Here is a 26,806-nt window from a genome sequence, read left to right as displayed (position 1 = left end):
GACGGTGGAGGAAATGTATAGGAAGGGGAAATATCCTCTTCATGTGCGTCTCCTCCTCCGTCGGATAAGGGTAGGCAACGCATCTGCAATTGCGGATGTCTATGGGCAGCGGTCGCTTCTCCATTATGGTGGATTCAGGTGGCCGCGTGCTCGTTTGCCACTTTATGTTATAAAAAAATACGGTGAATTTGGCAAAGCTGTACCATACTCAAAAGAACACATAGGGCACTTAGATCTTATCTACCTTATCCAAGTCACGTAGGGTCGGCGCATCGCGTTGTCATCTTTCAAATAACGGACGAAGATATGGGCAAAAGTTAGTATGATAAACAAATGACAGGTGTAGACTTCATTTGTTTTCAATAACAAGGTCAATGCTTCGATAGTCATATTAACTGCCAGTCACAACTTCGTAGAACAATTACGTCATCATCTCAACTAAGTACAATCTTCCAGTACTATTTATTTCCTTGTATTAACTTTGTATAGATTTTCTGTTTAGGTAACGCCGAGGTGAATGTACAGAGATTAACTTCAAAGGTCTCAAGAAAATGTGCGTTTGTTAGAATTGTAGGGAAAAAATGCCCTTCGTTATAACTGGAATGTTTTGTATCGAATTGTTTATTTACAAGTACACTATGCTTTGTATTGAAAAAAATTTAACTGTGTATCATAGGGGTTTCAAAATAATTTTCCAATCTATTGTCTTCTATCAGATGCCCGTTAAAAATCTCAAGCCCTATGGAAAACATTGATGCAAGATATTTAATGATTTTGTATATAGTGCCGAGTAAAAATATTTTACTTCATCGAGTAAGGTGATAATCGTTTTTTTTATACCAACAACCTGTTAAATTTATTTATGAAAGACTAGCTGTTGCCCGCGACTTCGTCCGCGTGGTATTAGAAAACATACGAACTAAATAAATAACAAAAAGCTACGCATCCCTAGGGAACCGGACAATTCTCGGGGATGAACCTTATCCCATGTGTCCTCCACATTTTATTTTATATCTGCGTCAAATTTCAATAAGATATGTTGAACCGTTGCAGAATGATCGAGTAAACATTAAAAAACTAAATTATGCCTGTGTTCTTCCATACTATGCTCTAAACCTATGCCAAATTTCATGGAGAACCGTTCAGCCGTTTAGGCTACAAACGCTAACAAACATCCATCCATCCATCGTAACTTTCGTATTTATAATAATTATTATATATTGTATTATATGATTAAATAAAAGAACAATTCTCTCAATAAAGTTTTTATTTACAAATAATTAAAAAAAATGCGACCAATGTCACAGTAACAAATCTACAGAGAACCTTAAATTGACAAATGTACAAAAGCTGTACCTGAAATAGAAACCAGGTCGAACATCCTGCTTTATTATTATTACAAATTAAATTAATTAACATAACTATTTGATTCATAATAAACGACAATAATGAATACATGCACGTATTTTTGGTAAAATATACAATAATTATAATTACCTAAAAAAACTGGCTTTAGAAAATTAGTAGAACTTGCCTTGAAGTAACTAATTTTATTTAACTTTCTCGAAATATCGTAATTTCTCAAGGAGCGAGCGAGATGATACACTAATCATAGATAAGACAAGGACAAAAGACGTCTTACTTCAATTTTGTATAAAAGATATATTTATTTAAAAATTTGGATAATTCAATATGGGAACATTACTTTATATCCAATTGGCCAATTATTTAAATAGATATATTTCAAAAACTGCAATTCCAATTCAACTGACGATTCAAGAATCTTTTATCTCTTTCATTCTCTTCAAGAAAACAGAAATAGCATGTTCTAATTGTTATTACAGTGACAGATACTTCCATATATCTAACATCCAGAGGTATTAATTATTACAACTAAGTCTAGACTAGTAAAATTGTGTTCTCTAGAAAGTCATTTTTCAATACAATAAAAAACATACATTTTTTCCTAAACAGAAGAACAAATATAGATTAAAAATTCCCTAAAGCTAATATAATAGCGACAAATTGTGATTTTTATAAATATGTAAATATTAAAAATATATATTTAAATACGCATAAAATTCAATTTAAATTTAATTAAAAATCATGGCCATTACTAATAAAAAAATATAAAAACAATTCATCATATAAATATATATTTTGTCTAAAATTGCACAAAATTTGCACCACAGCGAATAAAACGAAAAAAATGTAGAACACTTCAGTAAAATTGGTTCGTTGGCAGTTTATTATTTCATGTACTCAGTCTGTTGTCAAAATATTCTATTTCTCGAAGTCATTAAACATTTTCATACAAAAAACATGCTTAAAACATGCCACATGTTGCAAAACTGAATAAGCTTATTTCTATATAGTGATACAAGAATATCTGACCCGGTGTATATTAAACATTTGTACAGTCGGGGAAAATAATCATTTGAAGATTTTGTAACGAGACGCGGTACCACCAATATAACGCATCTTATAAATGTCTCTACGAAACTCGACTAATGATACACGGCTAGTCTTTATATTACTATTCCTTCGTTTGCACCACTCTCTTCTATATAATTTTTAATTTCTAGAAAGAAGCGGAATTTGTCTCGTTGCAATAAACAAGGCTAAAGTGTATTTCCACGACTGTACAAAGCATAATAAATAAAAAAATATCAAGACAGCCAGAATGGTAGTGTGCTGTCATATTTTAGTTCGACTCACCGGGTCAAATAACTCGTCGGACTATAACAGTATATTGTATAGTAAATTGACTTTAGATTCTATAACAATATTGCCGTCTCTTACATGCTGATAGAAATAGAGACAACACGTGCAATGTTAACCCACGATGAGAACACCACAGATTATAAATATGCGATCCCGGTTTAAACTTAAACTATCGTTAAACCACGTAAATACTAAATTTCTTTTACACACGACCCAGCCTTTGATATAAAAATAATAAATTACACAAGAGCCATAAAGCCATTTTAAAAAAAAAAAACTTCAGCTACATTAAATTGCATAAAATTAACCACCTGGAGTATAAAAAACCGCGCCATATTGCGAAAAAAAAATTCAAAATTGTCAAAATTATTTTATGATTCGAAAATGACCATAAACTGAATAGTAAAATATTGCTATTACAAAAAAATATTTATTTATATTTCAATATGATTTCACTAATTTTTAAGATGCAATAAAAATGACAAGTACAGCTCGAGTGTAATTAAAAAGAAATTGTATATTAAATATAAAATACAACAGATTAAAAATTACCTAAAAAATGCCTATATAATGTGATTATTTGTTTTATTACCTTAATATGTACAATTGTATTTTAAATGTTATAAAAAAAAGTTGTACTAAGCTAATATAAAGATCTAATCACTAGCCATATAATTCGCAATAACCGAAACTAACTGAGCTGGCAATATATTGTATAGCTTTGGTGTTATTGCATACTGTTATACTTATGTCACCGAACAATTACGAACTTCGGCAATTCTAAATCATACTAAATTAATAAACTGTTAATTGACAATTTTTTACAAAAACGTGTTTTGTCAACAATCTAAGTTTTGATATTATTTTATATGAAACCTAAATTCGCCAAAATAGCGAAGCCACCGCCCATAGAAAAAGAGGATATTTCATTTATTACAGGCTTTGTTTTCTTAAACGAAAAAGTGACTCGATAAGTTTAGTAAGTTTTAACACTTCGATTATAAACTGACTGAATTCAAAATTTATCGGTGACATAAAACTATCGGTTTATTTTAATATAAAAACATGATTTATACTTAAATGCAAAAAGATCTGAACACATCCAATGAACGAAAGAAAAATTAAAACAATATATTGCTTGCCCAGCCTTATAATAAACTCAGTCCTGGGATAAAGTGATATAACATTTAGGGCCTGTCCCACCACTCGCTGATAGAGGCTCAGATAGCTTAAAACGTCACTGTCAGATAAGGGAAAAAAATCCGATTTCCATCACATATTTTACACATTGGATTGTTATTACACAATTTAAAATTTGGTGGGACAGGCCCTTAGACACATATCTTACGTTTACCTATTATGTTTTATACGTTAAAACAAATTAAAACATATCTTGTGATTCAGAAAATTGTTATTTTAATATTATTCTAACATCCCTTATATCTATTGTGATGCAAACATTTTTTCGTAAGCGACTTGTAAAGAAAGCCGAAGTTAAAAATGCATTATAAAACCTGTTTATTATGACTTTAATTTTATATCTGGTTTACATTGTACCAGTCCAGCGATCAAGATCATCGCTGGATTATAACTGGAATGTCACTTTAAGTTATAATCTAGCGCAGTGGTCGATCACTGGACTGGAATAATGTAAAGCATTAGAATAAAACGCACTAACGTGCAATAGATTTCATAAACATAGTTTTTAAAAAAAAAATATAAAAAAATCGACTAAAGTATTATGCATTAATATGTGATGACAGTTGTGATGAATAACTACTTTGGCATAAGTGGTATTAAAAAACCACTGAATATTTACATGCAAAAAATGCTACTTGAAAAAAAAATGTAAAAAAAAAATTTCGATCTCATTTCTTGTCTATTCAAATAAAGGTCTTCAAAACTGGCCATTACATTTGTGTTACTTTTTATTACAGGAAAATATTTAAATTTCATATGCATTTCAACCCTACAACTCAATAGGGGTGAAATTAAATTGTGTATAAAATTATACGCATCGGGTATTTAATAACGAATATATTGCAGATTGCAATCTATGTATCTTCATACATAATTGGTGTAGACACACAACAAATACTAAAATCCTAGTAACGTTAATAAAATTTAGCTAAAACGATCAGCATTAAATATCTCCGTGCAAACAACCCATTAAAGGCATAGTATGGCCAGATTTAGTAACAAACTATAATGGACCTTATCGCCTTTAGTATAAAGATTATATTCATAAATGTGACTCGTATTATGGCCAGAATTAAAAAGTACTGCAATTTTAATTGCATTTAGTAGCAAGGTATAATGGACCTTATTCCCTTTAGTGTAAGGGTTATATTAGTTCAGAAGTGTGACTCGTAGTGCGTGCGTCAGAGCTGCGTGTCGGGTGCGTGGGGCGCGTGCAGTGCGTGGGGCGCGTGGGGTGCGAGGGGCTCGTGCGCGTGGGGCTCGTGGGGCTCGTGGGGCGCGTGGGGCCTGGCGAGGGGCGCGGCGTCGTTCTCCGCGGGATTCATGTCGATGCGGCCCGCCTTGCTCCACACCAGCATGTCCATTATGAATGCGAGGAACATCAAACCAGCTGCGAGACCTGGAAGCATTGAATACACATTTTATATTACTAACATTATAAATGAGTAATTTTAGATAGATGGATGTTTGTTAGTTTGCCTGAACGGCTGATGGGATCTAGATAAAATTTAGCATAGATGTCAAACACAGTTTGAAAACACATTGGGTACTATTTTTTTTTAAATCCGTGCGTTACATAGCTATCTACGACGTATAGTCAGTTTCATTGTAAAGTTGTGTAAATTTTTTGTTACACCAAAGCATTAGTATTGTTTCTTATTTGACATAGTAGTGACTTTAAAAACATAAATCTTCTTCGGTATACCATCACCATATGTACTACTCTGTACCGTGGCGGAACATCGGCGCAACACTAGATCAATGACACGTGCTGTCACTATGACACCTGTCAATGTCATTCAAGTATGAAGGAAGTGGGCAGTATCGCAGTATCGCAGTAGATGACCGCTGTAACGATAATATCGTGCGTACCTAGATAGAGGTGTCGCAGGCTGTCGTTGTCGTAGGAGGCGCAGGCGCCGAGCAGGCCGCAGGCGGCGTCGCGCAGGCGGCAGGCCGCGTCCACCGCCGCGCCGAACAGGATGGGGCACGGCACGTTGCCGAACACGCCGATGGCGAACTGGATCACGCCCATCGCCATCGCCTTGTCTGCACGCAAATGTTCATATTTATTTACATAAAACGTAAACACACACTTCTTTGTTGCTTAAGATGTCAGCAATTACACCATATTTTTTAATAATTCTATTTTAATAAAAGCCACGCGTCATTTACATTTACGTCATGCTTTAGGCTATATTTTTCACGCCATTAAACTTAGGGGGTAAATATTTTGGATAAAAACCCTAATGTGGGAAAGAGACCATAAGTTGCTGCCAACATCAAGGAAGTAAGATTGCTAAGACTTGTCATGTCATGTCATTTTGACATTTGCTATTGATAATTTGACAAATATAAACAACAAAATAAAATTTTCATAATTTCATGCGGATGAAGCCGCACGGAAAAGGCAATATGTAATAATACGAAATAGTTCTGATGGACGTTTCTAAGAGTTTTTAGCCTAAACTACTGAACGGAATTCGATGAAATTTGGCATAGAGGAGGATCTGGAAGAACATCTAAGCTACTTTTGTTTTTTTTTTTAAACTCCACGTGGGTAAAAGCTAGTAAGCCACAAAAACCGACATAATCCGACTAAAAGAAGCAGATGTTTGTTGTGATTTTCTTTCTTTCATCATCTGATACCCCTTTTAGAAAGACGCCTTATTTCTTGTTTGTTTTCTTAATTTCAATTAACTAATTGATCTTCATGTAACTACAAGTGTAGTAGAATTTTTATGACCAACATTTTTTTAATTGTCAATACTTTTTGTTCAAAACACACTTTTTACTATTGTTAGGCAATTATTTAAAACTTTATACATACCATGTTTATCCGTGCATCGTATAATAAGAAGCACGGCGCCGACCTCCCCCGTCGCGTGTATAAACATGGCGGCGGCGAATATCGCCACGAACACGTACAGCTGCGCGCACGGCCCGCCGCACTCCCCGCTCACCGCCAGCCCGCCTCCGCCTCCGCCTCCGCCTCCCACCACACCGCCTCCGCCTCCGCCTCCACCTCCACCCAGCACCTCCGACGAGTTCAACATCGCGTAGCGCTCGATGCTATACAATATATTATATTCAATATGCGAACTCCTATACAACTATCCAATTAATACTTAAAAAAATTCAATACGCGAACACCTGTACTTCTCTTATATCTCTATCTTACTAATCTTACTAATATCATAAATGCGAAAGGATGGATGGATGTTTAGAGTTTGTAGTCTAAACTGCTGAACGGATCTCGATAAAATTTGGCATGGATGTAGAAAATAATCTGGAAGAACATATAGGCTACTTTTTTTTGTTCTTTTGCATTCCACGCGGACGAAGTTGCGGGCGAAAGCTAGTAGAGTTATAAAGAAGTTCGCATATTGGAGCATAATTTCTACTAGTTTACATATCAATATTAATTGACAGCGATAAGACTGTAAACGATGAAAATTTTCTGTCTATAAACATAATTTAATACTTTTAACAATATATCATTTTATGTTACAACAGTGCGCATATAACAGATTTAGTGCTTAAACAAGATTGAAAGTAATTGTAAAGTACACTTTACTGACGGGACGCTCGGATACGAGTTGACGGCACCTCGGGTACAGCCACGCACGGATCCGAGTTATAAGCGCTTAATGTTGATACGGTTGACGGATAAAAGATGGACTTTAGAAGCTACAAGATGGAAAGGGCCAGCGGGAAAAAAGAAAGTCGGTAGACAAAACGGTGGTCTAATGGAAGTGACAAGGAAAGACTGGCTCCAAGCAAAAACAGGGAAGGCTGGAAGGAGATGGAGGAGGCCTTTAACCAAGGAGGAATCCATATTTAAAATAAATAAATAGATAAATAAATAAATAAATTATATAGTAGACCAACAATACTGATAACTATAATGTCTGAAACTAACAATACTAACAAAATTAAATTTTTGAAACGCTATGTAAATATGAAAATAAAGAGGCTTGTTATTATTATTATAACCTCATATCTTTATTTTCTTATTTTTATATATAATGTATTTTACATGATTTTTTATTAAAAAAAAAAAAAACATATTGTATAAAAAATAGAAGTCCACCGGCTGCGGAATCCGATGACTCAAGCAACCAGTGGTCAGGGCAGACAGGAACCTCCTCACTATTCGTGCGGTTTCTAAAATAACCGCCTTTTGAATCGGGCCCTTATTATTATTATAATGTTAACATAAATCGTTTCAGAGGCCATAAGGTGGAGGGTACTCACACGGCCATCGCCTTCTCCCCTCGCTCGTGGTCCTCGATGCAGGAGCAGTTGTAGTAGAGCCAGGTGGAGTTGTCGAGCTGGCGCGCGGCCGCGCAGCCCGCCTGGCACGCCGACACGTACGTGAACGAGTCCTACACAAAAAAAAAACAAATATACATTATTGTATTAAGTTCGAAATTATACACAATCTAATATTATAAATGCGAAAGTTTAGATGGATGGATGTTAGAGTTTGTAGCCTAAACGGTTGAACGGATCTTAAAAAAAATTTGGCATAGATGTAGAGGATGGTCTGGAAGAACACATAAGCTCACTTTTGTTTTTTTAATTACACGCGGATGGAGTCGCGTTCGACAGCTAGTATAACATATAAAGACAAATCCAAAGAAAAAGATAAATGAAATGTATATATAATACATTTGTCTATAATCTATTTAAAATTTTATATGTAAATATATCTAAAACGAATGAGGCAATTTCATAAATCGTTTCACCATTAAAAAACTACATTATCATTATGTTACAGACCGTTCTTTACTATTTTGAACTATAAAATGATATAATATTGTATGTTAGTTAACTGCAAAAGGCTGTCTTCATTCACAGTAGACTTAAAAGTGGTAAATGACACCGCGAATTTTATATAACACTTTGTTTACTGTATTTGACCGTAACTAAAAAACATGTATGTAATATATCTTGTACTAGCTGTTCTCGTGCGGCTTCATCCGCATGTAATTATAAAAACGTTATTTTACTGTTCACATTTGTCTAAATATCAGTAGCAAATGTCAAAATGACATGACATGACAAACGTTAGCAATCTTGCTTCCTTGATGTTGGCAGCATACTTATGGTCTCTTTCCCACATTAGGGTTTTTATCCAAAATATTTACCCCTAAGTTTAATGTCGTGAATATATATAGCCTAAAGCGTGACGTAAGTTTAGGGCTTTTTATTAAAAAAATAATTGTTGATAAATATGCTATAATTGCTGACATCTTAGGCAACAAAGAAGTGTGTGTTTACGCTTTATTATAATAGTATAGATGTATATATGTGCAACCTGTCCGCAGACGGGGCTGTAGGGCGCGCCGTCGCAGTTGCAGGCGGCGCTGCACGACAGGTTGCTGGTGACGCCGCTCTCGCTCAGCATGCGGAAACTCTCCTCGGGGCAGCTCACGAACATCAGCACCACCATACCTGTACACCAATCAATCAGAATATCTGACTTTTATGTCATAAGGTAACACACGAGCAAGCACCTAAATCCGACAAAATAACGAAGCTTCCGCCTATAGACAACCGAAATTGCCTACCAACCCTTATTCGACGGAGGAGACGCACAAAAAGAGAATATTTCCCCTAATAAGTCTCCACCGTCAAATCCATTTCCTTGCCATCCTTCTCTTACAAGGAAAGAAAAATGAACTAAAACCAGGCAGTACCCGAGGTCAGACTATAAGGAACTGCTCCCATTTCACGCTTGTCTTCTGTGTGGACCATTCGTACAAGATGTCAAAGCCAGCTCTACCAATATTACCTGCAATGCGACTCTAAGTGGCACTCACCAGCACTGTACATTGCGGCGGAGGCAGCAGTCCAGGCGGCGACCTGGCGCGCCGTCGGCACCAGCTTCAGGATCACCACACCCGATGTTATGATGCCCAGACCCATGATCAGGATACCACCCAAACCTGCAAGTATACACGGTAAGACACTTATATAACACTAGCTGTTGCTCGCGACTTCACTCGCGTCAAATTATATTATTTTAAAAAATATAGTCCATGTTACTCACAGATAAATTACCTAACGTTGTAAGGATGTTTGAAATCGCCCCAGTAGTTATAACGTGAACGAATACATACAAAAATACAAATCTTTCCACTTTACAATATTAGTATAGATTATAGAATACATCTACAACTTGCCCGTGCGCTTAGGGAAGGTCGGCAGATGTGATGCTTTTCCATACATCTCTGTCAGCCGTCAAATATGAACCCATTCTCTTCTTAAGCATATCCACTTTCACACAATCCATTCATACTTTCTACTTTATAGAAAACATCATATAAAATAGAATATTAAAAGGTAGATTGTTTCAATCTTTTTGTCACATCAAGGTCATCTGCGAGTGCTCATAGCCTTCCTTGCGTATCCCTATACACCCTGCTACATCGAACTTTTTTTTTCGAAATATGTCATTTCCATAGCGTTTCTCTCTGGGACACCTTTATTACTAATTTGTCCTTATCTTAAACAACGCGGGATCGAGTCATTAACGATAATTCTGAATTTCTTCATACGTTTTTAACGCAGTCTATCCTCAATAAATTTAACCGCCATCTAACAAGCTATAAAGTTAACGTGTATATCAAGATGCAGTGTTCATCGTAGTACCTCACCCGAGACAAGGTTGGCGTCGTGCGTCGGCAGCCGGAACTGCTTCTCCAGGTACTTGGGCAGGAAGCTGACCAGCCCGCTGATCGGCATCAGATGCAGCACCGAGCTCGCCGTACGCCACATTAGGATGTCGTTAGTCAACTGACGCTTTATTGTCGCGAAGAAATCTGTAACGAAATTAATATTAAGAATTAAAAAATTATACAAACTAGCAGCCTCATTAGTACTAATATTTGCTTATACTCAGTTTATCCCTAAGTTTAACTTGATACTGCGTTTCTTTGTAAGGCTGATAGTTTTTTGTTATAGAGCACAGTTTTCTTGGGGCATGGTTCTGACTTTTATTGAGTTTACCATAGTTACCTTTAAAGAATGGCTCGCTCTTCTCTTTGCTCTTCTTCCTGGGCAACGGCTGCGGGCTCTGCTTGATCTGTCGCGGGAAGAAGAACATCAGGATCGACAGGATCACCACGAAGCCAGCTATCACCACCATCCCTGGAAACATGCATAGAATTAAGCTTAAATCTTCATAACAATACAATTTTTGGATACACATTCTTCATTCATTATAGATTTTTGTTCATGTATTGTTTTGTAGAAGAAACATCCGAATGATAATTTATTTCCATTTTAAGAATCCGGAACGAAGATGAATTCAATCAAAGCTATAACTATGAAGTCGAAAGAAATGTTTATTGAAAATTCTCACGCGAATCTCGTAAGCGTCTACAGTCAATAGACATATGTGTGACGTAATAATTGAAGATTGCTACCATTGCGTGAAGAGCGCGCGATGTGCGATTTGAACGACTTCAACTGCCAATTTTGTTGTGATACATGTCCAAGAGTTCAGTTGTAACAAGCTTGTAGTGCCTATTCCCGATGTGTTATTGAAAGATAACGGTGTGAATATTGACTTGGGAAAACTTTTACATGCGCTTGTACAATCCAATGATAAAACTTGAAAGGAAACTAGAATACCGATCTCTCAATTTCAATTGAATGGCACTAAGAATTGCGCAATATTCTTTATAGGAGCAAGCGGCATACAAGCGACAGTAACACCGAGATGCTCATCAACTCTGGACATCTGCAATACCAGAGTAACTACGAATGCGTTGCCGATTATGAGAAAGAGTTAGCGCGCTTCTTAAAGGACCCTAAGTCGTACTTATTTGAAAATATCTCCGTGGACAAGCCGTCCTACAAGGCTGTACGAGATAACGAACGCGTAATTTTGAACTAAACGCTAGAGATGTTCCTTGACCCATATTATTTTAAAAATTGAATCGTTACTCTAAAACTATTTACTTCACTTATGTAATCAATTTAAGTAAATAATCGCTAGCTTATCAAATTCACGAGCATTCACATGTTATCACTAACATGTTTTCCTAACATCTAATCATAGTGAACATTCAACCGCCCCTAGATTTGTACAATACGTTATCTCAAATTATCTACTACCCATTATCTGAACAATAATGAATCAAATTAATTCAGCACATAGCGTCCGCGAATACGTGCTAAGAAACTCTTATAATCGGCTTCGCGAAAAAAAATGCTAATGAGCAAATAAAATACGAGGCTAACATTGGAAGCAGCCAAGCATTGTTTATTCAGACCATCGGAAAAGGTGTATAGTAATTATCTGGAGTCGAGGGGGCGCGCTGAGGTGAAGAATCCTATTGTATATCCGGAGTTTATTTATAGATAACTAGCTTTTGCTCGCGACTTCGCCCGAGTGAAATTAAAAAAAATACAAACACAGCCTACGTTACTGTAACGTAGCTTTTAAAAGGTATTTTCGAAATCGGCGCAGTAGTTGAATTATTTCATTTACAAAAGTACAAATCTTTTCTTTTTATAATATTAGGATAGATAAAAATTAACTATCATACATAGCACTATGCAATTAGATGTTTCTTCATTATTTTACTATTAGTAAGTTTGTGTTTTAAATCCCCGAATGGATGATGGAACAAATGAACATTAACAAAGAATTCATAGCTTAAGAATTTAGCTCCCGTATCTTATGGATATATGATAGTGTCTGTCGTTACTTTTTTGTCAGTAAGCAATAACCATTAAAGACCCTACAGAGGCTAAACTACTGGATATCATTGGCTCTTCTGATACTGATATTGACTAACGAACTTCGGAAGTGCGATAAGACATTAAAAAACTAACTTCTTATCAAGAAACATGCGGATGCTTCTAAAAACTAGTAGTCTCGATGCCCGCGTGGTCCCCGCACTGACCTTGAATAGCCGAAAACATTTATTGCGATAGATTCAAACAGAAAACATTTGCGCGGCCACAAGGTCGCCCGGTCGGCGCACAGTCAAGGGCGTTCGCTAGACGCACTACATGGCGATTATTAGCTGTTTACATTGCGCACAAAGGACCCATTGTCGCCCCGGCGGCTGTCTACAGGACGAATTGCGAGTTAAGGAACTTAATTGATAACGCACTTTTCAATATTGAATTGCCACACATCGAATTACATAGAGACTGTAGTTCACGCACATATCACACTAGAAGTAAACCTTTAATCGGCTCTATTGGTCATTATATTCGACCATAAATACTTGAAAGGGTTTCTGTAAATTCTCTTCTCGAAAATGTTTAAAGAACATTGCTTTATCTTAGGATTTTTTTTCGTTAGTATAACACCAAAAAACAACACTATTTAAATACACTGAATATTTTAATTCGGTATGTTTTCATAAATCGAGTATGCTGATTAGTTTAAACAACATAGAGGTGTCGTATCAAAGGTCATCAAGTAAAGCCGGGCCGAAAGTAAAAGTGTCCACCCACTAAATCCTCATTACGGGCGACGGCGGGCGGCATAATTGTGCGCGTGCCGCAGCCTTGGCCGTGACCGGCGGATAGAGCGGTGCGGGCTTATTTTAGCCGCGGCGACGCCTGATGTAAGCCGCGTTATGTAACGCAAATGCGCCGGCGCAGCGTCACGCGTCACACCGCCGCACGAAAAGCGAAAGCCAAGAGAAAATTGCACCTCTCTCGTCTAACACGAGATTTATCATAGAACATTGTAGGACTCTGTGACAGTTGCTATAAAGACTATATTTACGCATGAACGTATAATACAAGTTGCCATTTAAATACGATATATTACAGGTGGAATCTAGTCATTCCCAAGCGGTCCTGGTTCAACGTCTTACATCTTTCATTTGGTAAGGCACATTATGGTTTCTAGTTTTACATTTCGCGACTCTATGGGTGAAAGAATATCTTCCGAGATTCGCTATGTAAGTATCTTAAAAATGCTTAGCATCAACATTTTGAATGTCAAATCAACAATTACTACCACTGTGTGAGCCTATCCTCCAAGCTATAAAGTAATTTGTTGTAACCGATTCAACTATTAGCAAGTATTACACTAAACAATGTCACCTGCTAAAAGATATAATCACGAAGCGATATATTCTGATTGGCAGCGAATGCGGGAAACGTTTGCCGGTTGATTTACATATTGCGGCACGAGATCTATTTGCTCAATAACTGCGTACATTGAATCAATTTGGTGTTACACAATGCGCTGTGTCACTAGGAGAGCAGCGCGGCGTTATTAATGTTACCGAAAAGATTGTCGTGCCGCCGCCGAGCAGCCGTTTAATTAAACGATTCCGCTCGACAATTCGACTCGCGATCGCGATGTACTCGGATAATATAAAATAAGCAATAAAATCGAGCGTACAATACAAATTATCGATCAATAAAGTTAAACCAATGGGCCAAACGACACTCATTGCTAATTCGATGCAGATAAAAACGATTACAAAGTACGATACGAACGTATTGAATCTATTTCGGTTATTACGACGTTCGGTATAAGTAAATGAAGATCCGTAGAGGTATTTATTAAAATTCAGCGCTCCATTCATAAGCTTATAGTGGTCGCACAATGAGGAAATACGCGGAAACCATTTGATGAGTGTTTGCGAATTCTTTATTGCCAGTCGAAGCACGCTCGACGCTCCTCCACTTCGGGCATTTCGCCGACGACGCTGCGGGACTTAGGACCGTGTCCGGTGGGTAATAGAAGTGCCTTTGTGGTCGTTGAAATGCAAATTTCACGGCGAGGGCCGGCACACGCATTCGATCGGTACCCGGGTCACGCGTGTGCTTTCTTCGCGAATTTCGCGCGCAAATCCATCGAGGCGAACGGCTACGTAACGGTAGATGGCAGTTCCGCGATGGAATGCCGATGTACAGAAGCCCTGCGCCCGCGCAACGTACATAATAACCAACGATGCTGCTAAATTGCCCTAGCGGCGCTTTGCACCATTGTTACTTACTATGTCAAGCGAGGCAACTCTCGGTTAAACGGTGCTGACCGTTTAAAGACATGTTAAAATTACTCATAAAGTTGATAATAACTTTGCAACATTAATCGACGGTGTTAAATAATAAAATGGTGTACATTTCGTAAGTAACTTTCGACTCCGCCTCTGATTTATACTCAACCGCGATCCCTTCTTACAAATGAACACGGCGCCGCTGCAATGTACGTATTTACGAGCATAAAGCCACATAAAACTTAAGAGTCAATAAACTTGTCGAGTTTACATATATTATTCTCGTCTTGTTACGTTCCGTTTTACACAAAAAAGGCATAGCGTTCAGGTATTCCTGTAGCGAGCACTAAAGTTGCGTGGAACGAAATGCATGAGGGGGGAGGTTAACGCAACTATGTAAGTAGAAACAAGTTAATTAATAGAACATTAAACTGTATTTTACTGGTGTAAATCTTGGTTTAATAGTCAAGTAATTTACGTTTATGACTACTACAATCAAATTTTAATACAAACTGTGCAAAATTTCCTGACACTTTTAGTTTCTAGAAGTTTACAGGAACTAAACCATATATTGGATATACGGTGATATACAAAGAGATAACACTTGATTACTTCTAATATTCTGCAGTTTATATAGAAAATTACAAATACATTTTATCTATTGACTATCGGCAAAGGAGGTATATCATAGCTATTTTACAAAAAGCTTCGGTGTTAGGATTTCTAACAATTGTGCTAAAACATAGCACAGAAACAATTTGTCTGTCGCGGACTTCGGTCTAGACAGGAACTCAATAAATAGTTTACAGATTCGACAAATACTTACTGTGTAAAAGGTTAAATCGAACAAAAGATAAAAAAACAACAATAAAATTTGGAAATAACAAATTGTTTTCATTATTGACACGAGGCAATGACTGCGCAAAAACGTTTAATCATTCTGCAGTCGGTGTCGTTATATATTAAAACTAGAGCTAATTTTAACAACTGATCTCATACCAATCATCACAAACTGCGATATGACAAAAAGAACAGAAAAATAAAAATACTTGGAGTCACTCAAAACATCCAAACATTAAAACAGTCAAGTAAAATTATGAAATTGATATTTTCTCTTCTCCGAAGTTCCTGTTAATTGCAAAGATTGCATTGTATTCGCACATATGGTGTCTCCATTACATCATCCTGTCATAAAACATTAACCTACTGCAACTTTGTTTCATGTGGTCAGTGTTTAACACGTTCAATGCCGGCAACATACCACCGAATCAAACATATTCGTATCTTAAACTAGCAACACTCACCTAGCCACCAAGCGCCAACCCATCGTGGGTCGGTGTTATCATATCCTGGGTCTGCTAATGGGTCCACGTACACCCTGGTACAGAGAGCGCCCAGCATGAAGCCTAGAGCGGGGCCAATCACTCTGATGCCAATGGTAATCGCTGTTAACAAAGAATAGAGTTTTAATACACAATTATTATAAAATAAATCTTCAAAAATAACATAACATATGCATCAATTCAATTAGTCTACGTTTATATTATTGTAGACTATGTCCAAGATATCTCGGATATATATTTTAAAATTATAATCTAGACTTTTCTCGATCTCTCCAAATTTTTTGCACATGCCTCATATCAGATTAGGAAAGACAAGGACGAGTGAATGGCGGTGAATTATTACGATCAATTGCGACACGTTAAATCCTGCGTAGTTGATACCACGTGTTTCAGCTTAACTTCAAACATTTTTTATAACCTTTATCAAATAAATATTATTTCTTCGCAGATCTTATGAAATAACGAATTTCATAAGATCTGATAACATTCCTCACGATTATGTCGTTGCGGCAAAACACGTGTTTATAATTTAAAAAAAAAACGTATTTTAATCACATCAATTATCATTCTCAACTTATTTTAATAATTACTCGTAAGCTGAAGTGGAACCGCCGCTTAAAAGGAATTTTAATTTTGTAATGTACTGTGAACTTCAGAATACAATTTAAAATTAAAGCTGTCGCTGTAAAATTGTTTAAACGGTCAAATTTAAAATTACAAATTAAAAACGGAAGCACATTCTTATACATTCTTAATTGTTTCGTTTAATTTTTCACATACTTTCAAAGTTACTATTCCCGATAAATAAATGACAACAAAATCAGATGATTATAAATCGTTTTTGATACTTATTGTATTACAATAACAAACTTGACCAACAAAACAAAAACAGACGACAATTTCACCAGTGGGAGGGCGCGGAGGGCCGTCGCGAGTTCCAATTGAGGGCCATTAGCCCGTACATAAGAAATTATTGGTAATTGTGTCTCTTAACATTCCAATAGTTAACTTTGTCATACTACAATTAACAGTCATGGTATCATGTTGCTGCAGTAACTGGGCAGCCGTTCAATCTCAGTCGCCCGGCGCCGGCGCAGCTCGTGTCCGAAGCACATACTGCATGGGAGATAACGAAACCGGACGGTAATCGAAGGTCGATGACACTCTCCCGACAACCAACTGTCCCAGTTTCCGAAATAATATCGCATGTTATAATAAAAATTTAACAAAGAAATACTCAGGGTGGGTGAGTGACCGAAAAACAATCAAGTACTTAGGTCCCGATGTAATCTTTCCTCGAAATCAACCGCAACGCTTGCCAAAAAACCGAACTGAGAAGTCGTGTGCTCTTTACTGCGTGGAATATAAACTATATGCTACTATATGTACTATCATCATACGCTTTTGTAATAAATAATCGTCTCGTCAGGATCGTTTTTCAAAACGAACGAAGCTCGGTGTTCGATTCAAGTTTTTATTCACCTCGCAACCTACACGCTAACATGCGATGGAGTACATTACAATATAACTTTTATCAAATCTAACTTAAGGTTTAAAATAACTCGTCGGTTGAGTTAAATTGTAAGTGTGGCCGGGCGTATAACCGTCCTTACCGGTTCCGATGCATCATGACTTGCGCGCAAGTGCTGCATCTCCGAATTAACGCTCGTGTGGATTGTCGAAAATGACGAATTGCGTCATTATATCCACCGCCATCTTGGAACATGTTCCGAGAGGTAACGGAGCGGAAATGTTATCGGCTTTTACAACCAGCGAGATAATATTAAATCCATTCATGTTTCCAATATAACCCGCGAAACGAAATAAAACAAGTAATATTTTAAGTCTGTCATTCAGAGAAAAGAAGTTAAAATACATTAACAAAAATATTCTCAGAATTAATATCAATGTTTCTTGTCAGAAAATGAATGAAGGTAATCTTGTAAAGGAATACATTATTAATAACATACATGTTCTCCGCAATGTTATTTAAACGATACATATGTAAATTTATGTTTCACGTTTGACAAACGTAGTAAAATCTGATTGTAAAATCTTAATTTTCTCTTCTTGGGTTACTTTTTTATATCTGATCGGTATATTTTTCACACAAGCGGGACAAAAGTTGGATTCGGCAATACTTATTCTCTGTTATGATAACATATATCAAATAATTTGGAAAGTTTATTTAGACTGCCATCAATAATTTTGAGGTTATAATAGAGTATTCATAGATCAAAAGCGCATAAAAGATTAACAGAAAATTCCATAAAACGAATAATCTAAATCCAAAATTGAATAGATTATAAAAATTAAACAAATATGTACAACAATTTCACATCACTAACATTGATTCGATGTTAGTGAGTGTCACCGTATTAGGAAAAGCGAGGACGAGTGAACGCCTCTGTAAATGCGTATACGAAGTTTTTAGATCCTTTGCCGTAGATACGCTTAAAGACAAGATAATTTAAAAAGATAGTCATGACTACAGAATAAAGGGGACCTTGTAGATTTGTTGTAGTAGGACAGTCCTAAAACGGCTCTTTTAATATAAAATTGCATTAAACATATTAGTGATTGCGACATACGCGACCTTATTTGTAGAAACGGACGCGACAAGGTTATCTGTCCTAGTCCTAGCCTTTCATATCAGTCGTGTGTGTCCAGTGGTGCATTGTACTATATATTAGTACGTCCAAAGTGACTGACGCATCTGTTATTTTTATATAGATAATTATGTTAAAACCGTTAATTGCATAAGCATCTATGTTTTTAACCCGTCGATAAAATAACCTAATGGCCAAACTCTTACAACCCTAAGGACTACAAGAGTTTTTGGGTCCTCATTTGTTTTTAAAATTACCGTACCATTACTTTGCAAAAAGTAAAGTACACTCTTGTAATTTAAATGTTAAATGTTGTTGATTGTAAATGTTAACTCTTCACTTTTATAGTTACAAATATGATCTCTGTCTTAATGGTAGAGACAATGCCAGGGCAACAGCTAGTTAAAAAAAAAATTAGATATGTTCAAACATAAAAGTGGTAGACAAGTCATAGTCGCGGTCATTGATCTGAAAACATGTTAAAGTTTCTGGAAGTATGACTAATTTGCAAACAAATTTTATGAATATACATGAAAGTCTCTACTGATAATTCACCTGTGCAAACAATAATTAACGCATCTCTTTTGTTAAACTATTTTTTTAAGCAATTAAACAGTAAAAGGCTAGAGGTAGACCTAGAAAGAGATGGATAGCGTGAAAGGTGACATGATCAAGGGAGTGACTAAGATGACGGACGATAGAGTTATTTGGAGGACGAAAACCCGGTGCACTAACCCTAAGGGAGTACGATAAGATAGGGGAAATGATAAAAATAGCAAAAGGCGACAATAACACTTTAATAAAATAGACATATTTAGTTCCAACTAATGCGTTTCAAGGTAAAGACGTAACTGAACAAGAAAACTAAAATGAACATCGATTCAATTACCTCTATCCCCGCTTCGCATACCATCAAGCCCAATATCTAATCTGTCACTGGTAATCTAATCTGCAATGGCCGTTGGGAAACTGACCTACGCCAAGTGGCGCAGCAAATGATTACATTGTAACGCGATAGGCTCGCAAAAAACTTGCACAAGTGCACTGCGCCGTGGCCCGACTGTAATCTGTCGCATATTACGTATGCTAATACCACGTTCACGGTACGGCATACGTAATTTATTGTACGCTGCAACTTATTACCTACAAAAACATACGTGGAAAGTAACTATCATACATCTACTAGTATAAAAATTACATCTAGAAGTAGATGTAATATGAAAGAAGATTTACTTAAGAAGGAAGTAGAATCAAATATGACAGCTAATAGAAATGTATGGAAAAGCAGCACATACTGTACCGACCCTCTGTAGGGATAAGGACAAGTTGGTGAAGTAGAAGTAATCAATTTCAAAAGATATGCGGATTTAGGAACTATTTTATCAGCTTTGCCGTCAATAAGTTACATTAATCAGCCAAAAATGATTTGTCTTCTGTAGAACCTGTCTAAAGTTTCATATAGTTAGTAGTTCATGTACGAGTAGTGTAGAATTTCATACAAAATTAGTTCCACTGATGAATTACATGTGTTTTGTATGTATATTACTAATTATATGATTTATTCCAACACAAAATAAAGCTATTGAATTCTAATCTATTGTTAACTTGTGTGCAAGAAAGTAGAACGCCGGACGGAATTCGCACGCCCAAAACAAAATTTCAAAGAATTTGTGATTCATGTTGAGGAAAAATTCATCTAAAACTCTAAACCAGACCTGTTTAGATATATAACGACTGTCTAGATGTCTTGTTTTTTACCTATTTAGTAAAACAGATAATTAATTATGAAAAGAATTTGATAATGGCGCTCGGCGATGGCAATATCTACTAAACGTTAACAAAAGGTATGAATATTTAATCTCTATATCAAGGAACGAATATTCGTTTACCAGCTTATTCATATACTTTTGTTGCATCAAAAAGCATTAAAGCCTGACTCAAAAAATCATAACATCATTACATGAAAGTTAACTGCCCAATTACACTCAATAAACGGTAATAATTAATTAAAGAGGACAAACGTGGCAATTAAGTTTTCTTAAAAAAAAAACAAGCCGCCCACGACGTCTGGAAAATCCGGATCGATTCCCGAGTAGCGGTGCAGACAACTTTTAAGCAGGAATTTGAGGACTGATAATATAAAAATATTCTACGATCTTAAACCAAAACTTGTACCAAGTAAATTAGTCTAACGCCATTGATTTAGCGGTTAAAATGTTACTTGTATATTACACGAATCTATGATAGTACAAAATTAAAGATAATATTTTAAATACATTAAAGTATGTCACTGAGCCACAAGTATGTGGAGACGTCCCGACACACTGACACAAATCCTCAGCCACTGAAATAGCTGTTACATGCAACGACATAATGCACTGGCAATCTAACCCGTGTCGTAAACTTCTAATATTTTAGATAGAAAATTATCGAAAAAGGATATTAAAAACACCAGCGGTTAAAAGCTTAGAAGTAATTGGAGAACTGTCTGGAAAGAAATGTAATTTCGTTATGTTTAAAATGTTTTATCTAATATGGAAATCTACGACATCTTAGGGTGTTTCTCGTTGAGTCAATCGGCCTACCGATTACTGGCCCAATTGGCAAAAAAACTCATTAGGCTGATTCTACACATTAATCGGCTCAATGGGAAACACCCTATAAGCTAGTATTTGAATAGTGCAGTAATTTACTAAAATAGAAAGAAACAGTACGAGGTATAGGTACCTCGAAAAATAATTGAGATCCGCTTCAAATCTCCTAGACAATCGAAAGTGAAAGTTAAACTAGAATTTCTCTAAGAAAAGTATGAGGTAATTGGATATACCAGTTACTCCTCCGGTAATAATACGCAGGTTTTACAACTACTACATTGTTGCTATGTAATTTTAATAGACAATATTTTAAGCTTTAGGTGACTAAGTCCGCGTAGAAATAAAAAAAAAGTAAATAGCCTACGTATTCTTCCAATTTCTCTACATCTATGCCAAATTTCATCAAGATCCGTTCAGCCATTTATAATATTAGTAAGATAAACTCCAGAATATTTTCTAATACTAGCAGAAAATGGCCGAAACAACTTAAGAAAAGTCTGTGTAATATTCTATTGTGTTTAAAAATGTCGAATTCATCCGTTTATGGGGGTTTAAAATAAGATTTCAAGGGGATTTAAAGTAAAATGAATTACGTAAGTACGCGTAAGTCAACAAACAACGACCCATATCACGAGTTATGATTTATCATCCACAGTATGTGTGATGCGCTAATTTAGGTCAATATATATCGTCATTATTAATTAAGGGCAACAAATTAAATCATATCATTAATATATACACATACAATAAATAGTCAATAAGAAAATAATTACATAAGCGGATCTGATCGACCTACATAGATAACGAAAGGAATGCGAAAAACATGCATAGTTAATATTTATAGCTTTGTAGTTTCCAATGCTACTTAAAAGTAAATTAATCTAGAATAAATATCTCAAATTAATAATCTTACTAATATTATAAATGCGAAAGTTTAGATGAATGGATGGATGGATGGATGTTTGTTAGAGTTTGTAGCTTAAACGGCTGAACAGATTTCGATGAAATTTGGCATAGATGTAGAAGATAGTCTGGAAGAACAGATAGGTTAATTATTTTTGTTTTTTTCAATACCACGCAGACGGAGTCGCGGGCGAAAGCTAGTTATTAATAAACGTTTTAATATGACGCCATCTATGTGATACTAAACTGACAAAGATTTTGCATCTTTGGAAAAATGAAATATGCACCTAGTTGTCTCTGACTTTAGTCATAACGGTAATTACATAATGTGTATAGACGGCTTCTTTCATTGTTAGGAAGCCGTATAAAATGTAACCGTATCAGAAAACGACTAAGTTAATACTTTAACGGTGACATAGTAGAGTAGTAGACAATGCAGTACGGCTATTATTGGAACGTAAACTTAGTGTCAAAACAGTACGGTTCTGCTTCAGCGTTGCAAATAATAGAAATATTGTTCTGTCGTTATACCCTCGTGTGAAACAAGAGTTAACAGTTAACACTGGCCTATTACACCAACTGTGTCAGGTGTTATAGAAATATTGATATATTTAAACAAAACATTCCTACAGTAATAAAATTATTTAAACTCTCGAGATACTATAAATTCAAGGGGGAAGAATTACCTTTGAAATTACTTGCGCATTATTAGTTAATTTTAGGAAATTACGTAAGCAAAAGAACATCTAAAGGCATTAAGGAAACCTACCTAAAATCTCCGACAATTAACAAATAAAACTAGCTATTAATTAAAAAAAAACATGAATATGTATTAAATAACTATTTTAAAGATTACTAGTCTGTACACGAATTACCTTTTTCTAAATAACAGTTCATGTTAAGAAATATTGCTTTGTCCACAGACTAAAATAGACTCCGTGCCTGCTTCAACGTAATACCAACACAATATTGGTTGGAGTTAGGTCGAGTCTATCAACAAAGCTATTTACACACCATTATTTTGTATACTTTAGTTAAAAGGATACAATAACATTAACAGTAACTAAAATAAGCTTAGTGAACATTTTTTAAATTTATGCTAGCGTAGAAAGCGTAGATTTAAAATACGTTAGTACAACGCAACTTAACTTTAAAATTTCAAATTAATAATAGAATAATGAAGCAGATATGCTAATGGGTGTCGCTAGCACGCCACTCTAGTGTGGTGCCACCTTTACTGTGCAACCCTCACGTACGCACATGTCGCGACCCACGCACACCACATTTTGACTTTTTTACATTACCCACCACCGTGTGAACTGTTAAAACGAGTATGTAATTTTTTTTTTATATTTTCACTTTTAAAATAGCTCGGTAATATGTTAACTTAAAACAACGAACTAACGCATATCTATAATATAAATGCGATAGTTTGTATGTTTGGATGGATGTTTGATGGAGGGTCTCGGAACAGATGAACGGATCTCCATAAAATGTATCATAAATGTAGAGCATAGTCTGGGCGAACAGACAATTCAACCGTTTTTTTTTATTCTACACGGACAAAGTCACGGGGTCTCATATAACTGCAAAAGACGCTTTATATAGCTTTTCATTTCATGAGGAGCATTTCGCTTCATAAGAAGAAAAATTACGGAACAATAGTCGTAAAAGGTTTAGTGTTACAGTGTTCAGTATATAGTGCTCAGCGTGCAGGGTACGTGTAGCTTGTGCTGTACAGTGTGCAGCGAGCAGCGTACAGCGCGGCCAATAGACGCCTCCCAGACAAAACAAACTGCACAAGTATCTATACCCATCAGATATTTATAAAAAGGAATAACCGGTCGTTCGACCTCTACTACTAATTATTTAATATTACGTCATTCACAACATTAGTTATGGCATATCATGCTTTGGTAGCAAAGGTTGGTAATTTTAGACATATAATTTAAAACTATCGTTATGGTCCATAGGAATAGTTAAGCCGGCGGATTATTTATCTATATTGAAACTATAACCAAGAACATCCAATAATTATAACAGTATTTGTTTGCTCTAATACATTACCAGATTAACATACATAAAAATATGATAGTTTACTTCGTGTAACGAGCAAACAAATGTATTTGTTAAAGTAAATATTACCTTACTTAGATAAGAAACTGGGACTGTGAAGAATTCACATTATTTCGTTACTCTACGATAATATAAGTAAAAACTCTTCTTTGTATACTAATGTCATAAAACTAAGATAAAAATCTTTGAGCATGGACAACCCTAATAACCTAATACTCAACTGCCGGAATTCGCAATTGGGCTTGATTAGGAACTCAATGTTAAGCAATGTCTAGATTCTTCTAGTATTTTCTCGGAAATTATTACAATATGAAGCATTCAAAGGGTTTTTGGACTTGTATATTGCGACAGTAACCAAGGTTATTGTGATTACGATTCTCTTACTCAAAAATGAAACATATTGTATGCAGTGCAGTAATTGAATAAATAAATCGTAATTTAGTACAATACCTTTAACATGGGAATTCATAAAAAAATAATTTCTTTAAAATAAACCAAGTATTATTCCAATGCTCTTTATGGTGATATTAACGTTAAAAGTGGTATTCGAAACAATCGCAGTGATCGTATGTTGTACTGGCATCGTTTACGTACAGCAAAGGGCAGTAAGCACAGAGTATGTAGGCGTGCAGTAGGCGGTATCAATGATTTATAAACTTAACATTGTATGCCAATTCTTCCGTGCAGTCCCGACTGAATTTATTGGTGCAACATATTTTTATACATGACTGCGCTCGGAACGTGTTCGCGGTATATTCTCGTTATCGTTTTTTTTTTCTTTATATATAATTAATATAAATCCTACTTACCCATGTATAGTGGCGACTGTCTACTCCCCACGTTATCGTCGACGTATGGTATGCCCAGGGTGGCGATTCCGGTTTGTCCGACGCCCACCACGAGCAAACAGATGAATAGCCACGGTATAACGACTGCCGTGATCGAAGATCGTGTTTTGGTGCTTTGAACTTGGGCGTCGTCACATTTGATGAGTGAGGAATTTTTGTCGAGCGCGCAGATTGGACCTGCCCCGGCAGTGTGAGAGTCGAGGTGCACCTCGAGCAGCTCGGTGCCGTAGGCCATATGTGGCATCATGCAACCGATGACACCCACCGCAAGTACCAGCATCATGCAGGCGATCCAGCGCGGCCGGTGCCCCCGCCCCGCTAGGTATGTCAGAAACAACGCCGTACATATCTGACCGATCTCCGTCGCTGCCAGCAACGTGCCCGTTGTCTTCGATTCTACTTTAAACAGCTTCTCTATGGTCGTCGTTACGCTCACGAAATAAGTGAGGAACATTCCCTGCAGCACCCAACCCGAGAGAAATACCAGCATAAAGATGCGCGTAGAGTGAAATGCGGCGCACGAGTCCGGCTCCTCCGGCTCGGGCAGCTTGCACACCAAAGAGCCATTGTTATTTCCGGTCGCTAACCGTTCCTGCTCTTCCGGTGTCGCCTCGACTCCTTTCATAGCGCCTTCTTCGACGGCGGGGTCAGTGGCGCCCGCCTGCCCGTCCGAGACTGTCGCAGCGACCGCCGCTCTGTGGAAAAAAATCACATCAACATCTCGCTGTAGGATGTAACAAACATAGGGCTCGTTAGAAACACTCACGCCATCGCTACCGAACTCTAGGCGACAGACAGATACTACAACCCCCTAGAAACAAAATTAACCGAGCGGAAACGACACGCACGCAAAGCTCCGTCGGTCGCGACCGTTTCCTAATAACGGTCTCCGAACCGACTTAAGTAGTGGACGATCGCGAAAACTTGTAGAGTTATCGATCGGACGCGAGCGAATGGCATAGTTCGGGGGGTCGAATGCAGGCCGGTGCCGGCTTGTAAGGGGTGTTCGAGCTGCGTGCGCGCAGGCAGCCTGGCGCAGAGAGACTGCACCGTGCAGCCGCCGGCACGACGCACTGCACCCGCAGCCCGCCCCTCAGCTTCTCCCGACGGGGTTTTTATTGGCCGCCTAGCTGTTTTTTGTGCGCCACGCATTTACACACGACGAAAGCTGTCTGCGCGCCGCCCTCCTCGGAAGATTCCCTCTCGCCTCGGTAACGCGGAATGTCTTTGTTTCATGTGCGACGCTTTTAAGCTAGGGTCTACTTACATTTAGCTCGCAATTGTAAAAATCAAGGAAACTTGAGATATTCTCTTCAACAATATGAAATATGTTAATGAGGTAGTTAAAGATAAATACGGTTAGCAAAAATGCAAGGGTTTGTCATACAATAGAAAGGCGTGACATAAAAAAATTGCACCTACGTCGACGTTAATACCGTACGTAGGACGCCGACACTAGGTTCGCAATAACATCGACCGTGGAATATTAATGAGTCCGACTCGTATGGGTAACTGGAC

The 26,806-nt window shown here is 36.8% G+C and overlaps 1 protein-coding gene across 1 annotated transcript; it reads right to left on the bottom strand.

The window, feature by feature from the left end:
• Window positions 1-3,982: 3,982 nt before the first annotated feature.
• LOC106111878 (solute carrier organic anion transporter family member 2A1-like) lies at window positions 3,983-26,349 on the bottom strand. Its single transcript, XM_013294059.1, has 11 exons — window positions 26,055-26,349; window positions 25,250-25,983; window positions 16,220-16,360; window positions 10,951-11,082; window positions 10,590-10,754; window positions 9,753-9,878; window positions 9,248-9,384; window positions 8,182-8,312; window positions 6,755-6,996; window positions 5,797-5,973; window positions 3,983-5,323 (listed from the first exon to the last, which is right to left on the bottom strand). The coding sequence occupies exons 1-11, from the start codon at window positions 26,057-26,059 to the stop codon at window positions 5,106-5,108; spliced, it is 2,208 nt and encodes a 735-aa protein (XP_013149513.1). The 5' UTR covers window positions 26,060-26,349; the 3' UTR covers window positions 3,983-5,105.
• Between the last annotated feature and the right edge of the window lie 457 nt (window positions 26,350-26,806).

This window comes from Papilio polytes, unplaced genomic scaffold, assembly GCF_000836215.1.
Source record: "Papilio polytes unplaced genomic scaffold, Ppol_1.0 DF824146.1, whole genome shotgun sequence".
Taxonomy (NCBI): Eukaryota; Metazoa; Arthropoda; class Insecta; order Lepidoptera; family Papilionidae; genus Papilio; species Papilio polytes.
The sequence above is the reverse complement of the archived record's forward strand: the minus strand, read 5'-3'. Positions and strand labels throughout refer to the sequence as shown.